Raw genomic sequence first — 17,289 nt, forward strand, 5'->3', positions numbered from 1 at the left:
AACATTATTCTATGTAAAATAAATATATCAATTTATAGGTAGATTATTCTTAATTAAATGGACAATCAGATTAATGATCGGATGTTTACTGCACAAGAGTACTCGTCCAGTCGTCCTACTGGAGAGGAGTACCCATCATAATTCATGCAACAATGCAAAGGAGCTATCGAAGCAATTCTTATAGCTAAGAACTTCAACTAGTTCAATTATAATGTCCTCAATCCCAAATAAGATGAATATCAAGAACATGTACAAAACTAAGATTTTGTTGATTATGTACAGTAGCTAGCTTGGCCACCAAAACATGAAACTAAGTATAAACTCTGCAGGAACTCTGTTGTCAAACTCTGCATGGTCTTTTATGTATCAACACTATTGGCCGGCCTCCTCCCTTAACCAAGACGAAACTGGCTGCACAACGAAGTTGCATGCTCGAGTTCATTCCCTCATTGTTGAAACAAATTTCCTAGGATAGCAATTGGCAGTACATCAATGGATCTGCGTAGTTTTCTCCATTACAAGATCATTATGGTAGTGGAGAATTGTCATCTGTATCCAGTTCACAATACAAAACGCCTCGACCAATCTCAGATTGGTCCGAGTCATCCTTATACTCCAACCGATCATCTTCCTTTGCCAGTGTTTGTACGCGACTTGCATCTCTTTGGTTTACACGACTTCCGTCTCTCTGGTTCACACTCTGTGATTCGTCTTTTATTGCGAGAGATTGTACAAGTGTACGGGTGTTAACCAAGTCCCCCACTCGTACCTTGTTCAGCAGAGTACACATTACTCAGTGAGGTACATCGAAAGATCTAAGTAGAAGTACATTGCAAAATTTCATATATATAAATCATATGTAACCAAGAGGATATAAACACATTTTTCGTAATACAAGGGCAGGTAGATATAAGTCTGTATGGATAATTCTATTACAGAATGTATCATGAAAAATGTGTTTTATATCCTCATAGAGAAAAGTACTGGGATTTGAAGTGTATTTAATCATTATTAGTACCAGATTAAGTGACCAGTCTATCTAAAACCTTAAGGTGTGTATGCCTACGAATGCATTATGCACATGGAAGACAATCTAATCAACCACAATTTGGAGGCTAAGAACTACGATCGACCTTCTTAATACCTGAGCACTGCAGATGACGTTAGACAATTCATCTGCAAATACCCTCGTATGTATGCAAGAGGCTAGAAAATTAAAATTTGTAGAGATAGTAAAATGTAAGTCACCAAGTCTAGAGTGCCTGCAAGTAAACTAGACAGCACCAACTGTAAAATTATGTATTTGAGTAATGATACCTGCATAGACTTCATGAGATCAGTTTCTTTAGCTGCAGTTCTATCAGCGGATTGAGCTTGTTGTTCCATGGAATCTCTAACAAGCTGACTTAAAAAAGAGACGTCATCGGACATTACACCAAGCCCTTTCAAAAGCTTAGAACCCAGCTGCAGACTTGTCTGCATTAATATATAATATTTTGGTCATAATTTCAAGCAAACATTGTATATATTGGTCAGAACGCCAAACAAACAGTGGAGAAAGTTTCCCTGTTTGAGATGATAACAAATTATGAAAGTTTAATACCTCAGCATTTTCAAGAATAGCGTCTGTTGCACCTGCCTCCTTCAAATCCAAGAGATGGTCGAGGTCTACCGCTCGAGCATAAATTGGGGTCTGCAAAAAAATAGTTTTACCTAGTGATTTACATCAGAAACGTCAACAGCTTATAAACATTAAAGATAATATACTTTTATAAAATTCAAAGATTGCACGGTGACATATTCAGTCCTTGACCCTGTGATGAATTTTGGCAACGAAAAAGTCATGCATTTGAGACAAATAATATAATCAGATGCGAGATATTGCAATTTGATCAAAGTTTTCTTCTAGATAGCTGGTTAGGTGGCATAAAAGATCAGGAGTTCAAGAATAAATGAATCAATATATTATCTGAATCAAGATATACAGGCTTCTTCCCCCTAGAATGTTAGAGGAATGAATAGCCTGTGTTTTCTTTACGAGAGCTGAGCAGAGTAAAATTACTGCAGGGAAGGCAAGCCGAATCCTTTGAACAGCCTCAAGTGCCCTCTCCCTTTTACTGTACATGACCATGACAGCTTTTGGATTAGAAATACCAGCAGACTGCAAAACTGCCGGGCGTGAACCATCACCGTAGAGAACCGGAAAACCAAGATTTGTAGCTCCCTGTTTCAGAGAAATTAGTTGTTTAATACAGTATATGTTTTGTGCATAAGGTATATTTTTGCAATCAATGATACTAATTGCCTTTTGAAGTTTAATGTGACTAGGTCTAGGTGCAAGTGCAAGTTTGCTTTAAAGGAAGCACATGCCATATGGCCTTTCTACAAATAGTAAAGAATAAAATATCAACATCTATGACCATGCAAAATATGTCCTTAATGGAGGATATATAGCAAAGAAATTGTTAATATAATAATATCTACTATATTCTCTGCCCTACCCATTCAAATGATTACTTGACCTGCAAAGAAGATGGTGCGATGCAGAGAGACATTTAATAATAAATTGATTGATCATATCTTTCTGCACATAATCCTTCCATTGTTAGGGAATCAAAACTACAAGAAATAAATAAAAGGCATTTACCAAAGCTCGTGTATCAGACTAAAGTTCAATACAACCTTTACCTACCTTCACTATAGAAAGATCAAGATCAAAAGCTACACAAGGCCATCCAACAGCATTACCATCTCCTCCAGAAGCCAGAGGAGTGGACAAAAAATTGGCAAGGACCTATATCACAATTTGCAATTAGTCAGAGGGAGGGCCCTGCCAGAGAGGCAGATTAAAATAACTTTCACAAAAATTCTTTCACCTGTCCCATCTGCCCAAATCCAAGAATAACGACTGGTTCAGTAGCACCAAAATTTACAGCATCAGCAATTTTCTGTTACAAGTATTATAATCATCAAACAAAAAATTGCCTATATACAAAAGAGAACTTTCATGAGGGAGGAAAAAAAGAAGCAGTTCCTTGCTAAACAACTTACATAATCTTTTTCAACGTTTTTAGCAATAAACTCAGAAGCCTTTCGTCCAACATCATTGAGCAGAGGAGTTAGTGCCATAGAGAACACGACGACTATAATGAGAAGCTTGTTCAGTTCAAGTGGTAGCACCCCAAGCCTACAATAATCCCGCAATCCACAAATGAAGTACCAAATAAGCATGTATATCACATGATATCACATAAAACCATCCATCAACCTGTTTGCTAGTGAAAAAACAACAAATCCGAATTCACCTCCCTGAGACAGAAGCAGTCCAATCCTTACACTTTCTTGCAGTGTCAGTCCAACGCGAGGACCAATTGCTGTTATAATTAGAGTCTTAATAGCAATTAAACCTGCCAAGAGCGCAATTACATTTGGCCACTCTCGCAAAAGAAGCTGTGCATGGAAATGACAAAAGTAAACCTCGGTTCAGCAGAGCTACTTAGTCATCATTCAAGAGAAAAAACAATTTATTAATTAATGGCATGATTAGTTTAACGCATTAGCAATTAATTTCATAGAACCAATAACGCATAGACATAGTTGAGTCAACTTGTCTTTAAAGTAAGTATATTAAGGAAAGAAAAGGCACAGTTCAATTGTGAAAGTTTTATTTGGCTAAGAACAGAAGTACCCTGTGACCAAATAAGAAAAAAAGAAGAGCAAAATACATGTTTTTTCTGTAAGAAAAAGATATAGGGTTACCTCTGTGTCAATAGAAGTTCCGGTAGTGACAAAAAATAACCCAAGAAGTAAACCTCTAAAAGGTCTTATATCAGCTTCAATTTGCGTTCGGAAATTTGTTTCTGCCAAAAGAGCCCCAGCCAAGAATGCTCCAAGCTGTATATTAAGTCAGAATTCAATCAATTTAACCGCTTCACTGCAATAATGCTACATCAATGTTGTCAGTATAAAAGAAATATATACTAAACCGTATCACTGAAGCCCAACTTCTGTGTTATAAGTGATGTCCCAGCAACTGTAAGTAGGCAGAGAGCAACAAAAGCTTCGGAACTTCTTGCTTCCGCAACAAACTGCAAGATGAATATTTAAAGTGGTAAGCACAATCCAGTTATATCCAATTGTTTCTGGAGATTTCCATAAACTGAAGAATACTTTCATACCTCAAAAATTCTCCTAAGAAAATACTTTCCTCCAAAAGAAAGCAGACCTAGTCCACCTAAAGCCTTCAAACTTTCTTTAACAAGCATTGGCCAAATACTTTCCTCAAGTGGATTCTATAAAAAATCATATCAACATTAAGGGAGGAGAAACAAGTACTGGAATGCTTCTGACAAGCTAAAAACCAACTTCTTTTCATAGAAAAACAGGGTTTTGGCAGGGGCTTTATCTCGATACTCACACACAGATGCCTCCACTGAAGCTAAAAAACCCTCTTATTACTAAGGTAAGAGGGTATCTTATGTAGGGATGACATATCTTCACAATAACAAAGGCACACAACTTTTAGAAAAATATGAAGATTTCTTTAACATGTTTGTATAAAAAAAGGGTAAAACTCCTAAAATAAATTGCAAATAAAAGATCAAAAAGAAAAAAATTGCAGATGTAGCATATATGGTCAATAATAAGAGTTTATGTATACCTGGCTCTCCAGCACCGGAAGTATGACTAAAAGAGGAACAACTGCTATATCCTACAAAATTCGAAGTATAGATTCAAAATGCATGATGACTCAAATACCTTTCAGAATATTTGCATCATATACTGGTTACTAATACAGCAGACTAAATATAGGGACAACAACTCAGTTACGTAATGCTTTAAGTTTGGAAGTATTAACGCAAAAAAGTGGAACCTGTAATAGAAGTATCCCTAGAGTTGCTGAGCCGAATCTAGTTGGTAGCTCACCCTTCTCTGCAAGAAGCTATACAACTCTAAATAAGAAAAGTACCATCATCTTATTTTGTTAACTGAAATGACCTTCACTGCATGAGCAAAAGCGAATGCATCTATTTGTAAACAGCAGGGTTATTTTAACTGGACATATATATAGTTTAGTACCTGAAGGACAAAAGCCGAAGAAGACAATGAGAGTGCAGCACCAATTACTATAGCCTCATCAATACTTCTGATGTTAACCTGATAGTTGTTATCAATAAGCCAGCAAGGTTAACAATATACAACATAAATCAATTCATGTGAATGAGAAAAACCAATGTAATACTTCAGAGTAAATACAAAATTTTACTAAAATATTGAAAGATGCTATGTATATGTAATATGTATATTTTAGTAATAACAATTCTAAAAGAATAATAAAATAGGAATAACTCACCACGTCAGATCTTGAATGAAACAGAAACTCCAGAATTCGAGTGCCAATAGCCCCATTAGGTGGAAGCTCAAATGCTGTGAAAGCAAGAGTACATAATACAACCTTCAATAAGATGAATTGAAGATATTAGGAAATAAAAATACGATAATGCAATTACGGAAGCTAGCATACAATATGATAATGTTCATTTTTGTTTCTTAAAGTTATAATATCAGTGTCAATTTGCATTTGCACTTGCCAACAAGAAGAGGGCCATCATAAATAAAAGAAGCTATTGGCTTTATGCTAATCTGCTTCAAGTAGAAGGCATCTGGGAGACAAGAAGGTGAAAGATCTGCAAGATTTTGCTTACACATGTAATGATTATGCAGAGTAGATTCTAATTTGTGCATAATATTACATTTGAATTTAGGTCATTATTAGGTTTAACAGGAATTATTAAATAGACTTATTAAATAGACTGACTAACATACTCGAGTACTCGAGCTGTATATTGAACATACACGGAGCAGATAAACAAACAAATTTTTAATTAAACGGATGAGAGTGGGAGGACTTGAACCCAAGACCCCTCCCTAAACCAAGCTCCGATACCATGTTAGGTAAACAGACCATTTCAAACCTTAAGGTTTTAGAGGAAGGCCCCAACTGGATCTTATATTATTCAACCGATAAAACTTAAAACTTGTACACTTTATCCAAGTATACACAGTTTTAGTGAAGCTATCTAGCTTCCAAACTACATAAACACAGTAATAAACTATTACCTGAGTCAATCCCATTCCAAAGGCAAATTTTGCAAGAGCTTTTAGACGTGCAAGTGAAAGCTCTAAGCCCATCTCAAAAAGCTGCAAAAATAAAATATTTTAGTCGACCTCTTTACCATCCAAGTCCTTACACCAACAAAAGACTATTATGTACAAAAACATTGTAAACCTAGACATAGACACCATGAACCAAGTGGATGATGTTTAATATATTCTAAGTACATTACTTGTAAAACTTTAGATTTAGGAGGCCACAAATATTCCAATATCTGATCCCAAACCCTGATAATGGAATATCCTTAAAATTTCCCAACTTATCTTTTACGTGCTCCTTTTTATTCTAACAGTTGATTTTCCAACTTAAGTATCTTTTGCTATAGGATAATTTCTAAAGAGTTATTACATTAGTAGCATCATACTACATATAGAAACTATAACTTGAAACCAGTTTCAATCTTATAGATAAGTAAATAATTCAGAAAACACATTCAGTTCTAGCTATATTTAGTATCAGATTTGTGGGAAAATTTTATATCAGAGGCATATATTATAAATAAAGCATAAGATTTACCAAAAAGAGGATCCCCCACTCAGAAAGAACTTTAACATCTGTAAGATTCCTTATCAAGCCAAACTGATTAAGCACGATCCCAGCAAAGAAGAAACCTAGTATCTGTAAACAAGAATTTAGTCCACATTCTATTCAACATAGGTACTTTGCTATTTTTTGGAAGAAGAATAAACGATAAAAGAGAGTGCCCGTAATACAAAAGAATTGCTATGTTTAGGTGATATAAAGTTTTTATTTGTAAACACATAATGTTTATGTTTAATTATCATAACCGTAATGTTGTTGATTGGATGTAGCCTTTTTTTGTTTTGCTTAATGGCTATAACCTTCTACTTTGTCTAGTTCAATTTTATATTTTAATATTGTATGATAGTCATATATTCATGAGCCATACTTGCTGTTCTATAGGTCTTCATGCAATTTGCATACATTTAAACTGTACTAGTGTTGTGTTAATAAGTTCACTTATCCCTTTGACATTATATACCTCGGAAATTACAGTTGAAACTAGATAACTTTACTACCTTTTCTCTTCTTTAAACAGGATCAAAGAGTAAACCAAACATCACTTTAGTCTTTACAAATTTTCATTAATGTTATCGTTTACATGTTGTAAGTACCAGCTGCCAGCAAGGGTAAACTGAATTTCAAAAGAACAAATAACTATTTCAAATAGATTTAGATCCTTTATCCTCAAAATTAAGGGATAAATTATTTAGAAAAAAGAGTTGACAGCAAAATATACCATTATCTTCCAGGTGCAACTAATTAACTACTGTCACAAGAGCTTCCTGTTTTAGCTAAATGCCTCTTTCAGCCAAAGAAGTTAAACCTTAAAATTTGGATCATGTAGAACAAGCTAGACTTACGGTCTTAAGATTATACTGGAAAAAAAAAAGTTTTAAAGCTAATAAAAACTGCAGCATTTTAATTTCAAAATAATAGTTACTATTTCTAAGTACTAAAAAAAGAGTTCACCTCTTGAACTCATAACCAATTTAATAGGAAAACATACTCCTATCATCTTCTTCACTCATTATTAAAATCAGTTAAGTTCATGCATTATCACATACTTCAGCTTTCTATTCTGAAGTAGTCAGTACTGCACTATTAAGTTCAAAATTCTGTACAGCAATGAGCAAACTCTTCATTGTTGACCTATTGCATGGTTCCCTTCCTCTAATTGTACAAATGATTTTAATCGTACAAGTTAGATCAATCTAAAGTTTAGCAGACATTAGGTATCTACATGTATGAAGATATTATCTTTTCTAGATACAAGTGTATACGCAACACTTACAGGGCTAGCTTTGATGATCTTGAATGCAGGAACAATCATGACTGTAACTATTAAGAATGTCAAAGTATCCAATCCTAGGTCATTGATGACGTCAATAGCACTCGCAACATCAAGTGCAGCACATATATGAATTTTTTTGTTGCGAGCCTGCTTGTGGTTGAAATAGTACTCTTTGCCACCAAAAGTTGAAGAAGCTAAAGAGGAAGCATCCCGCAAGACATTAGATGAACTGCTAGAACAATGATTTATTCTGTGTAATGTAGAGAAAGCAGGTCCACAGACCAGTCTTTGATATGTGCAGGAGACAGTGAAAAAATGACGACTAAAACGTGAAGCATGAGAAGAAACTTTAAGTGTAATAGCTTCGTATCCCTGCACATGGTCCATAAGGTTTCATTAGCACAGATATCCCCTTACAAGACATTGAGAAATTTACATCAGCAGCTCAAAAGATGTGATACATGGAAAGACAGATGACACCCTCATTGCAATTAAGTTCACGAAACATCATAAATATGAACACCCTAAAGGCCTAAACTTCCGAAGCATTAGGAAGGAAAGTTAGACACTGTGAACCATCAAACCACAGCAAAGAATGCTGCAAACTGCAATAAATAGGACCCAATTGTTTAAAAAACCAAACAGTGTCAGGGAATTAACAACTTAATTATTAAAGGGCCCCAATATCCGATTGCCTGTATATATTTAAAGCAAAACTTCTTAGTTTGAAAGACATCAGCAGGTACTCAACAATTAGTCAGTTCCCACTACATCACAAAGGTGATCTCTTTTCTGTATTGTTGTTTTTAAGTATATATGTCCAAAGTGTACACAAGCATTGCTTGGACAATCTTTTTCAAAGACCAGAATGTGACTTAACAACTTATAATCTGGTAAAGTTAGGCTTACTATTACCAAGAGTCAATTAAGTTTTCATACTAGCACAATATGCTCTCTATCATCTCATCCTCCTATAATGTGTAGAAATCACACAAATAAAAGCTATTATATGGTGTGTAGATTATAACTATAGGTAATGTTTAAGTGACTAGAAATGATGGCTTGCATATCGGTAGCAACCACAAAGTTGTGCTACCGGAATAAAGTTAAAAGGATAATGGCCGGAAAATATAATGCTAACATTTCAGTAGCAACTCCAAATCTCAGCAACCTAGACTTGAACTCATGGATACGCTAATATAACTATCCACAAACTTTGAACCTATACATTACAAAATACATACTCAGCTACCAATTCAACATATATACATATCACAAATTAAATTTCAGAAAATCACTGTGCACAAACAAACTCAAACAACACTTTCCACAAAATTACATGCTTTAAAATACCAATAACTTCATTAGGCATCACATTCATATTCCAAGAATTTGATCAAAGAAGAGACATGAAAGCAATGATTTAGAAGCAATGATGATAAAGATGAAAACTTTACCTTAGGGAGGCTATAGCAAGCAATTGGGTCAAGCAGCATGATGTTCATAGTAGAGGAAGAAGGGTGAGTTTAAGGAAGATTAAAAGCATTTCAAGAAACACCCAGAAATTAATTAACAGGAAAAACAAGAGAAGCTAAGCTAAGCTACTGACTGAAAAGATTTTGTGTTTGGATAAAGAGAAGCTACTGATCAAAATTTACTGCTGGAGAAGAGGAGGACGTGTGGCCACACCCACACATTTTATCCCATGCATTTTGGGAGAGAGAGATCATTGTCAGTGTTGCTTGTTGAAAATCTAGTTCAGTATCAGCCTCTCCTTTTTTTTATTTTTTATTTTCATTTTCTTTTTCCTTTTGATTTTGAATTTTAGTAACGTTTAAAGAATGTCTGAAATACTTAAATAATCAGAAGTGCAATTTCGGCCCATATTCTTAAATTCTCCTATTTATTGAATTTTTTATCAATTTTTTTATGTCTGTATGTTTTGAAGTGTCTTTAGTTCCGTGAACTTGGATAGTTCGATGGTTGAACTTTTTTATAATGAAGTTTTTATTTATTTGTTTTTTTGTAATATTTTTCTCATTTTAATCTTATTCAATTTTGTAATCCAAATTCAATCGAGGTTTCCAAACCCAAAACCGTATTATGGGCTGCGATTGTAATTGCGTTTTTAATATTTTTATGTGTGTTTTCTTTTTCAGGCCCAGTACTTGACCCAATTGCTTGAACATGCTACTTAGAGTTAAGTTGGTTCAGATAGAAGCTGCCATAATTGTATATTCTGCTGCAAAGAATATAGAAGCTCTCCGAGACCATCTCCAATAACGTTGGTTAAAATCGTTGGCTAAATTGGACCTGTAAGACATTATGTAAAATTTGCTGAACTTGTAAGACATTTTGTTTCAATGATATTGGCTATAATTTAAAAATAGTATGTTATTAATATTTTAAATTGTTAAAATAGAATATATCAGTTCAATATGATAATAAATTATGTGCAATCTTCCTATAGGTTCGACAAATTTAATCATCCATAGGAGGTTGGCTAAAATTATAGACAACAGAGTGTGGTTGGAGAATGAGTTTTTAGAGAGGTTAGCTAAATTTTTTATTTTTAGTATGCCAACTCACATTTTACCTAAAGGTTTTGATAGTTGGAGATGCTCTGATCTGGTATATTTTGCATTTTCTCTATCATGATAAAACTCAAATTATGTCACACCAAAGAATTTTCTCAATGAATTTTGCAAGGAAAAAAAAAATACAATGCATTTTTTGCATGCAAAACTGTCACTCATTTCTCAATGCAGTACATTTGCGGTGCACAATTAAAGGAGCTTCTGGTGATTTTGTTGGAGAAACTGAAAAAATCAATGCATTTATTTAGCCTTATTCCAGGTACAGGACAATGTGGTTATGACTATATAACGAGGACTTGCTGAAGTAACAATCATGGATTCAATGCTAAGAGTCCAGGCCGTTAACAATGCACAGCATAACCAGTTGGAACTAGGTAACCTTATTGAGCAGTGTTGTTCTATCCTTAAAAACAAGATTGGTGTTTCGGTTGTTTTTGCTAGAAAGCAGGCAAACAAGGTAGCTCATTCTTTGGCTAGACTACCTTTAACGCTTAATAGCTTTGTTGATTTTTTGTCTCCTCCATTATGTGCTTTGGAGACACTCTTGTCATATGCTTGATTTTAATGAAATTCTCCCTTATTCAAAACAAAAACAAAAAAAAAAACAATCATGGATCACTCCCTGCATCATTCCTAACCACTCTACAAGTGCATTGAGATTTGGCAGATCTTTTGAGTGCAACAATGATACTGAATCAATTAAGTCGTGACCATGCCATGATACTTAAGGACATCGATATCCATTTGAGAGCCAGACAGTCACTGAAGGATAGAACTCATGAGGCACTGAGAATTCTCCAGAATATCAGCATAAAAAGTTCAAATAATGGTGCAAATAACATATAAGAAGAAGGTGGGCTAGTATTATTATTATTATGATTAGAAATAAATAATATGAGCTTTAAAGAGTATGAGAACTGAGAAGTCGAAATCCTTAACAAGGTCAGTTGTGAATACAAGAGGATTCTTTGTTCCTGGAAATTTTGGAGAAATTCACTGGTGCCTGGTTGTTTGGTAAATTTAGGTCCCACCCTCCACCTCTATTTGCTTCTTGAATTATGAGTAAATTTACTAGCAATCTTTCTCTTTTTTGTAAAGAGACATAATGTAGGACCTGCAAAATTTATCAAGATGATCTTCAGATATTTTATTATTTATACATCAAGCTTTTAATGAACTTTTGCTTTAGCTTTGGTTGTTATGAGTCTTGAATCTTTTGCTGATTCTAGTGAGTGAATCTTTTATAAGAAAGTGAAGGAACCACATTTAGATAATTTGATGAAGAGTTTGTTAATTTTCTTTGCTAAGGTTGGCTTTTTGATATGTTTACAATACTACAGAAACCACTGACGAGGGATTCAAACACGAGTCAAACCTAAGACCTGAGACGACACATGGATTATTAAATATCTCAGAGGGCCATAATTATGGCAACACTGATAATTCACATGTAGTTGGGCCTTAATCGTAACCACTACAACATGTTGAGCAACTTACTAATGTGGAATTATCATTTAAATTGTCTTATTCATTTGGTCTTTCTTTCATGTGAACTTTGTAGGCCGATGTGTTATATCAGAACTGCCTTTTCTGGTGCAAAACATGATGGGATGTTCAAAGTCTTATCGCGAATCTGCCTTTCTTTACTTTCCATTTTTGAGTCCCAGATCATCTGAAATCGTGGCTTCTTATGCAACCACATAATTGCACGGCTGTAGCTTCAAGAGAAGTTGAGAACTGTATGCATTTTTCACTCATTGAGAATCTGAAGGAAGTGCTCATCTTTAGGTAGCCTGGCAAGATAAAGGTGTATCCTCAGGACTTGGAGTTATTTGTTATCTAAAGCATGTTTGTCAAGATTTTGGTAAAATCATACTAGTACTCATTGATTACTTTTTTCATGATGCCTTCTATAATAACCATTATTATGGAACTTTATCTTTTCCAAAATTTAGTTGTGTTCCCTGGAAATGGTCTTTCTACTCATATACTACTTCCGCCTTCTGAGTGGCTAAATGGTCTTTCTACTCGTAAACTACTTCCGCGTGGGACATATTGGCTATGTTTGGTTTGATTTGTTAGGTAGTAATAGTGTACTTATAAAAGTTTTGAAAGTATATATTACAGACAGGGGCGTAACTAGGGTCATCTGCACCACTGAATTTTAAGTGTATTTCTGTTAGGAATTTTTTTTTTTGTAGTAGTAGTTAATTTTAATCTTGATACCAGTGGATGAAATATTATACATGTATTTTAGATGCTTTAAATTTTGACACTACAGGATGAACCTGATTACAGCATTGTAAAAGCTTATCAATATCAAACACTTCAGTAATGAAGGAAATTACAAATAGGAAATCATTAACCAAAGATAAAAGAAATATGGCGTAAAAAATTGGGGGGAACAGAAACACTGGATATTGTTAACTGAAAAGAAAAGAACAGAAAGGCAAGAAGGAACCAAACTAGAAGATAACATTCGAAAATCGGTCTGACAGCACATATGGGCATGGATGGTCTTACGAAATGGAGTTCCTCCACCTTCTAGGTGTCTTTCTAGTATGTTCTGCATTTGGAATATTCTGAGATCCACTTTCATGGTTTTCTAAATTGGTCATCTTAGTCATCTTGCTCAGCTTTTTCCAGCCACTAGTCCAAGCTGATGTATGCTTTGGCTTCACCAATTTATCAAATTGTCTCTGTAATGTTTCCATGTCATTCTGGAGCTCAAGGTACTTTGTTTTAACAGTCTCGAGTTCAAACTTGAGAGTGTTGATGTCCTTTTTAGCCGTAGCCCATCCTTCTTGAAATGACAGAGGAGTTGCTTCAAGTAATGTGTTTCTGTTTGAGACAATTGGCTGATACTGAGTGTCTCCAGCTTCTTTAAGGGAGTTATTCGCTATAGCATTGCTGATCTTAACTTGCTCTGAGAAGAGAACTTGTACCACAACTCTTAGTGGGAGACGTTCGTTTTGAGCAGCATGCAGACAAGCATCGATGGATAGCTTCTGGCAGTCCATCACACGACATAAACGTTTCCTTTCATGCTCTGAGAGTGTTGGATGAGCCTACCATTTTTCAAAATTTAGTTAGAAGACAATTGATTGATTCATACCATTTTAGATGACAAAATTTATAAACAAATTAGTACGATTGTGATGTGATGTGTGTAACTATAATTGTTCTATGTTTTATATATGGGATCTAATACTTTATCTTCATTAAATGGTTCATGTATAAATTCAGAATCTTTCTGTAATAAATCAAGGAAAGCAATTAAAAAGTTTTGAATTACCTTAAGATAGGAATCAATTGCTCGATAAAGTCCATCATCACAAGTTCTCGCTGATTCTGGCAAAGCCTCTGCTAGTACCTGGAATTTGGTCATCGATAAGTTTCTGTCTCTGGAAACCTCAGTAAGGTAACTGTCGACAAGCCTTGCAACCCTCATTTTAGCATTCGGGTTACTGCCTCTTTGAGTCCCGTCATACATTGACTGCCTACCAGGGCTGGAACTTTCTGTTTGTTCTTGAACAAGAAAATGTTCCAAAAGCCTTTGAACAAGATCCACATCATAAGTACTCTCAGTTTTGCTGTATGACGGTATGAGAAGATCAGACAATGCAGCCTGTTCAAACTGCATTCCGACCCGTTTCTCCAGTTCAGTAACCAAAGCTGGAGCCACTTTCAACATATTTGCCATCTTCAACAACCGAAGAAGGAAACTGCAAGAAACACTATCCTTTTGTGGAGGAATTATACTTATCAGGCTCTCAACAATCATTCGTTGATCTTTTGTGTGAATGGGTGGTGGATCATCTTTTGTTCCTGCTAAGACCATATGAAGCCCCCCTTTCCAACTACTGCCACTACTATTACTATGGCTGCTATTACTTCCTTCATCTACCACAGGCCCCGATCCATCTTTCATGAACCCCGGGAGCCATTTGACTGCATAGTGCGTAAGTGAAGCGCCAAGCAATTCAAATCTCATTCCTTTTACTTTGATTGCATTAATGACTCTAACAAAATGATCAATGCGAAGAATGGAAACATCTTCAAACCACCAATCTGAAGGGACTTGCTGGTTTCTACTTGGGCTTGAATCCTTCATTTCTTTCCAACTTGGGCTAGAAACTTTTGGGGGCTTCCCTGTATACTGCCATCGTATTCCTTTTGGATTGGCACAAGCTTTCCACGCGATGGACTCGCTACATCTCCTTACAATCTGGAGATTTTCAGCCCATGGTGATAACTTCTCACAGCTTTTCAATACTAGTATAGAGTCTCTCCATGATGACAATACCACATAACTAAGAAAAGCTTCCGTTTTGAATATAAGGTTCCCTTCTTCCAAGTCCTCAGTCATTTCCAGATATTCTGCTGCACACCGTAGGCCAGATATATTTGTTGCCGTTAAATCAACAGCAATTCCATAGCAGAATTTTGCGGCCAGCTCAAAAGCCTCCGGTCCACCAGGAAGCTCATCCAAAGCTATTTTGCTCAACTCTACCTCGCGGGATTCATATATGAGTCTGTTCATCTTTCCACTCCTCGAAAGCAATGGATACTTTCACCAGATCAGTCATAAACAAGACAAAGTAAGATCATTAGTCATGCAACCTGGAGAATTTTGTTTTGGTAATTTGATTTTGATAAAAAGAAGCTACCTTGTGCAAGTGGAAACTAACATCTCCAATTTGAACTAAAAAATCACTTGGAACATCAGTTGCAACAAACCTAGCAGGAAAAGCACACAATTAATTTCCGAAAAATTTATACTTCACTTGTTTAGCTGCATAAAGCAATTTAAGCAGAACATACAATGACATTTATTTATATATACAGACTAATAAAATTGGTCCAAAATATAAAGTTAATTTCCATGTAGTGTCTATTTCCAAGGTATGAACAAAACATATCAATCTTCACATTAGACTTGATATCCTGTCATGTCCATTTCTATGGCAAGAATTCATTAATATATCAAAAAAAAAAAAAAAAATTCAAGCTCGCAGAAAATTAGCCTTCAAACTAAAAACCAGTGATTTGCAGTACCGTGATCGACGATAAAATTAGTGTGACAAAATATTTAACCGAGTTTGTAGTGAAACACGACTACGTACCAAGACTGGCCTCTCTGTTCAAATCCATCAGTCTTGACTCCATGCTTACTAGTGGTGAGCACCCCATTGCCATAATCTCTGCCACCAACAGATTCACTCTCAGAATCCCACATATTGCCAACCAATACTTGGACCAAACAAGACTCAGAAAAAACTCTCAGAGCTCAGAACATGAGCAGAACAACTGGGGAAGTGTGAGTAGAAAAGGGAGAAATTTTTTTCCACATGGGGTGCTTGGAATTTTCTCTTAATTGTCGGCTTGTATCAAAAATTGTTTCTTACAGGCTGTGAAGTAATGGGCAGTACTGTTCTTGTAACATTTGCTTAATAATTCTTTTCTTTTACCCAGAAAAGAAAAGATCACTCTCAATAGTCTTAGCTCATATCACTAATACCTTTAAGCCCTTTTATCTCCCTGTATCTACTTTTTCTTCCGTAATAATTATGTTGCTCTCCAATTATAGCAAAAAAACTGCATCCTCAACTAGGAGCAGAAATATATATATATATTGAAATAGTACAAATTATAACTTATGAGCAACTGTAACATGTCAAATTCTCTGCTGTAAAAGCGCATTTCCCAAATCTAAAAATTCAGTTAAATTCTTGTTAATTTAACTGTATCATGCATGTTGGTCCAGAACAATCATTTATTAATAATATATATAACCAAAAGATCTCGATGAAAGAAATTTTAAAACGAATTAATTTTCCGTTAAATGATACTGATCAGTATATAATTTTCTTGATCGATAGTATGCAATAACAGGGACTCGACTCTACTATTTTTTTTTGTTAAACTGGTGTCCGGACCGGCTTGCGCGCACCTCGACTAATCCGGTTAGACTACTAGCACACTCATAGCCCGAGCATGCTGACTCAACTCTAGTATTATTTGCTACTACATGTGTGTACTCTCATATGCACTTGTCCGAACATTCTCATGTTTAAGTGGCAGAAGGAATAAAATAGTTTACCATAGCTTGTATGAATAGAAGGAAGATTGAAGATATGCATGATTGCAACTTGGCGCATTTTGGGCCTCGAGGGCTTGGGGTATTATCACAGGGAAACAAGTTTGGTAATAAAAAATTATTACACAAGAAATTATTCTACTTTATATTTATTTGGTCTATATTTACTTCGGCTCTCTGCTAATTTATACTCCACTATAATCAAAATATAATTATTCATGAAAAGAAAATTGATCAAGGCCTCGTGCTCGCGTATAATTCCTATCCGGTGTGTAGATTGATTTGTTATTATTAATAAAAATGTTTGAGGTTGGAAACATGAGGGCCATGCCCACTAGAGGACTACAATGACATGATTATACAAATAGAAAATGGTATGCAAAAGAAGAAAAAATATAATTCAAAACATTTAAACCACAACACGACTATCATTTAAGTTTTGTGGTGCCTCTCTTGTTGGTCTCTATCATCATAATCTAAAAACTAATGTCTCAAGGATCACGATATTTTAGTCCTTATTATCACAATTTAAAATATTAATGTCTCAAAATCGTGATATTAAAAAATGATTCTCAATATCACTTGTTAACGCGATAGGATG

At 35.1% G+C, this 17,289-nt stretch overlaps 2 protein-coding genes across 2 annotated transcripts; both read right to left on the reverse strand.

Annotated features, from left to right (window-relative positions):
- Positions 1–164: 164 nt before the first annotated feature.
- On the reverse strand, positions 165–9,744 carry LOC108227915 (K(+) efflux antiporter 3, chloroplastic). Its single transcript, XM_017403306.2, has 19 exons — positions 9,449–9,744; positions 7,992–8,363; positions 6,692–6,793; positions 6,121–6,201; positions 5,354–5,455; positions 5,080–5,157; positions 4,874–4,942; positions 4,661–4,711; positions 4,179–4,292; positions 3,987–4,088; positions 3,760–3,894; positions 3,269–3,450; positions 3,052–3,187; positions 2,877–2,948; positions 2,693–2,794; positions 2,063–2,224; positions 1,604–1,693; positions 1,318–1,476; positions 165–769 (listed from the first exon to the last, which is right to left on the reverse strand). The coding sequence occupies exons 1-19, from the start codon at positions 9,494–9,496 to the stop codon at positions 527–529; spliced, it is 2,400 nt and encodes a 799-aa protein (XP_017258795.1). The 5' UTR covers positions 9,497–9,744; the 3' UTR covers positions 165–526.
- Positions 9,745–12,871: 3,127 nt separating this feature from the next.
- Positions 12,872–16,091, reverse strand: LOC108193034 (root phototropism protein 3). Its single transcript, XM_017359600.2, has 4 exons — positions 15,715–16,091; positions 15,259–15,328; positions 13,884–15,158; positions 12,872–13,656 (listed from the first exon to the last, which is right to left on the reverse strand). Exons 1-4 carry the CDS (start codon positions 15,825–15,827, stop codon positions 13,108–13,110), a joined length of 2,007 nt encoding a protein of 668 aa, XP_017215089.1. The 5' UTR covers positions 15,828–16,091; the 3' UTR covers positions 12,872–13,107.
- Between the last annotated feature and the right edge of the window lie 1,198 nt (positions 16,092–17,289).

The sequence above is a fragment of the Daucus carota genome, chromosome 6 (assembly GCF_001625215.2).
Source record: "Daucus carota subsp. sativus chromosome 6, DH1 v3.0, whole genome shotgun sequence".
Taxonomy (NCBI): Eukaryota; Viridiplantae; Streptophyta; class Magnoliopsida; order Apiales; family Apiaceae; genus Daucus; species Daucus carota.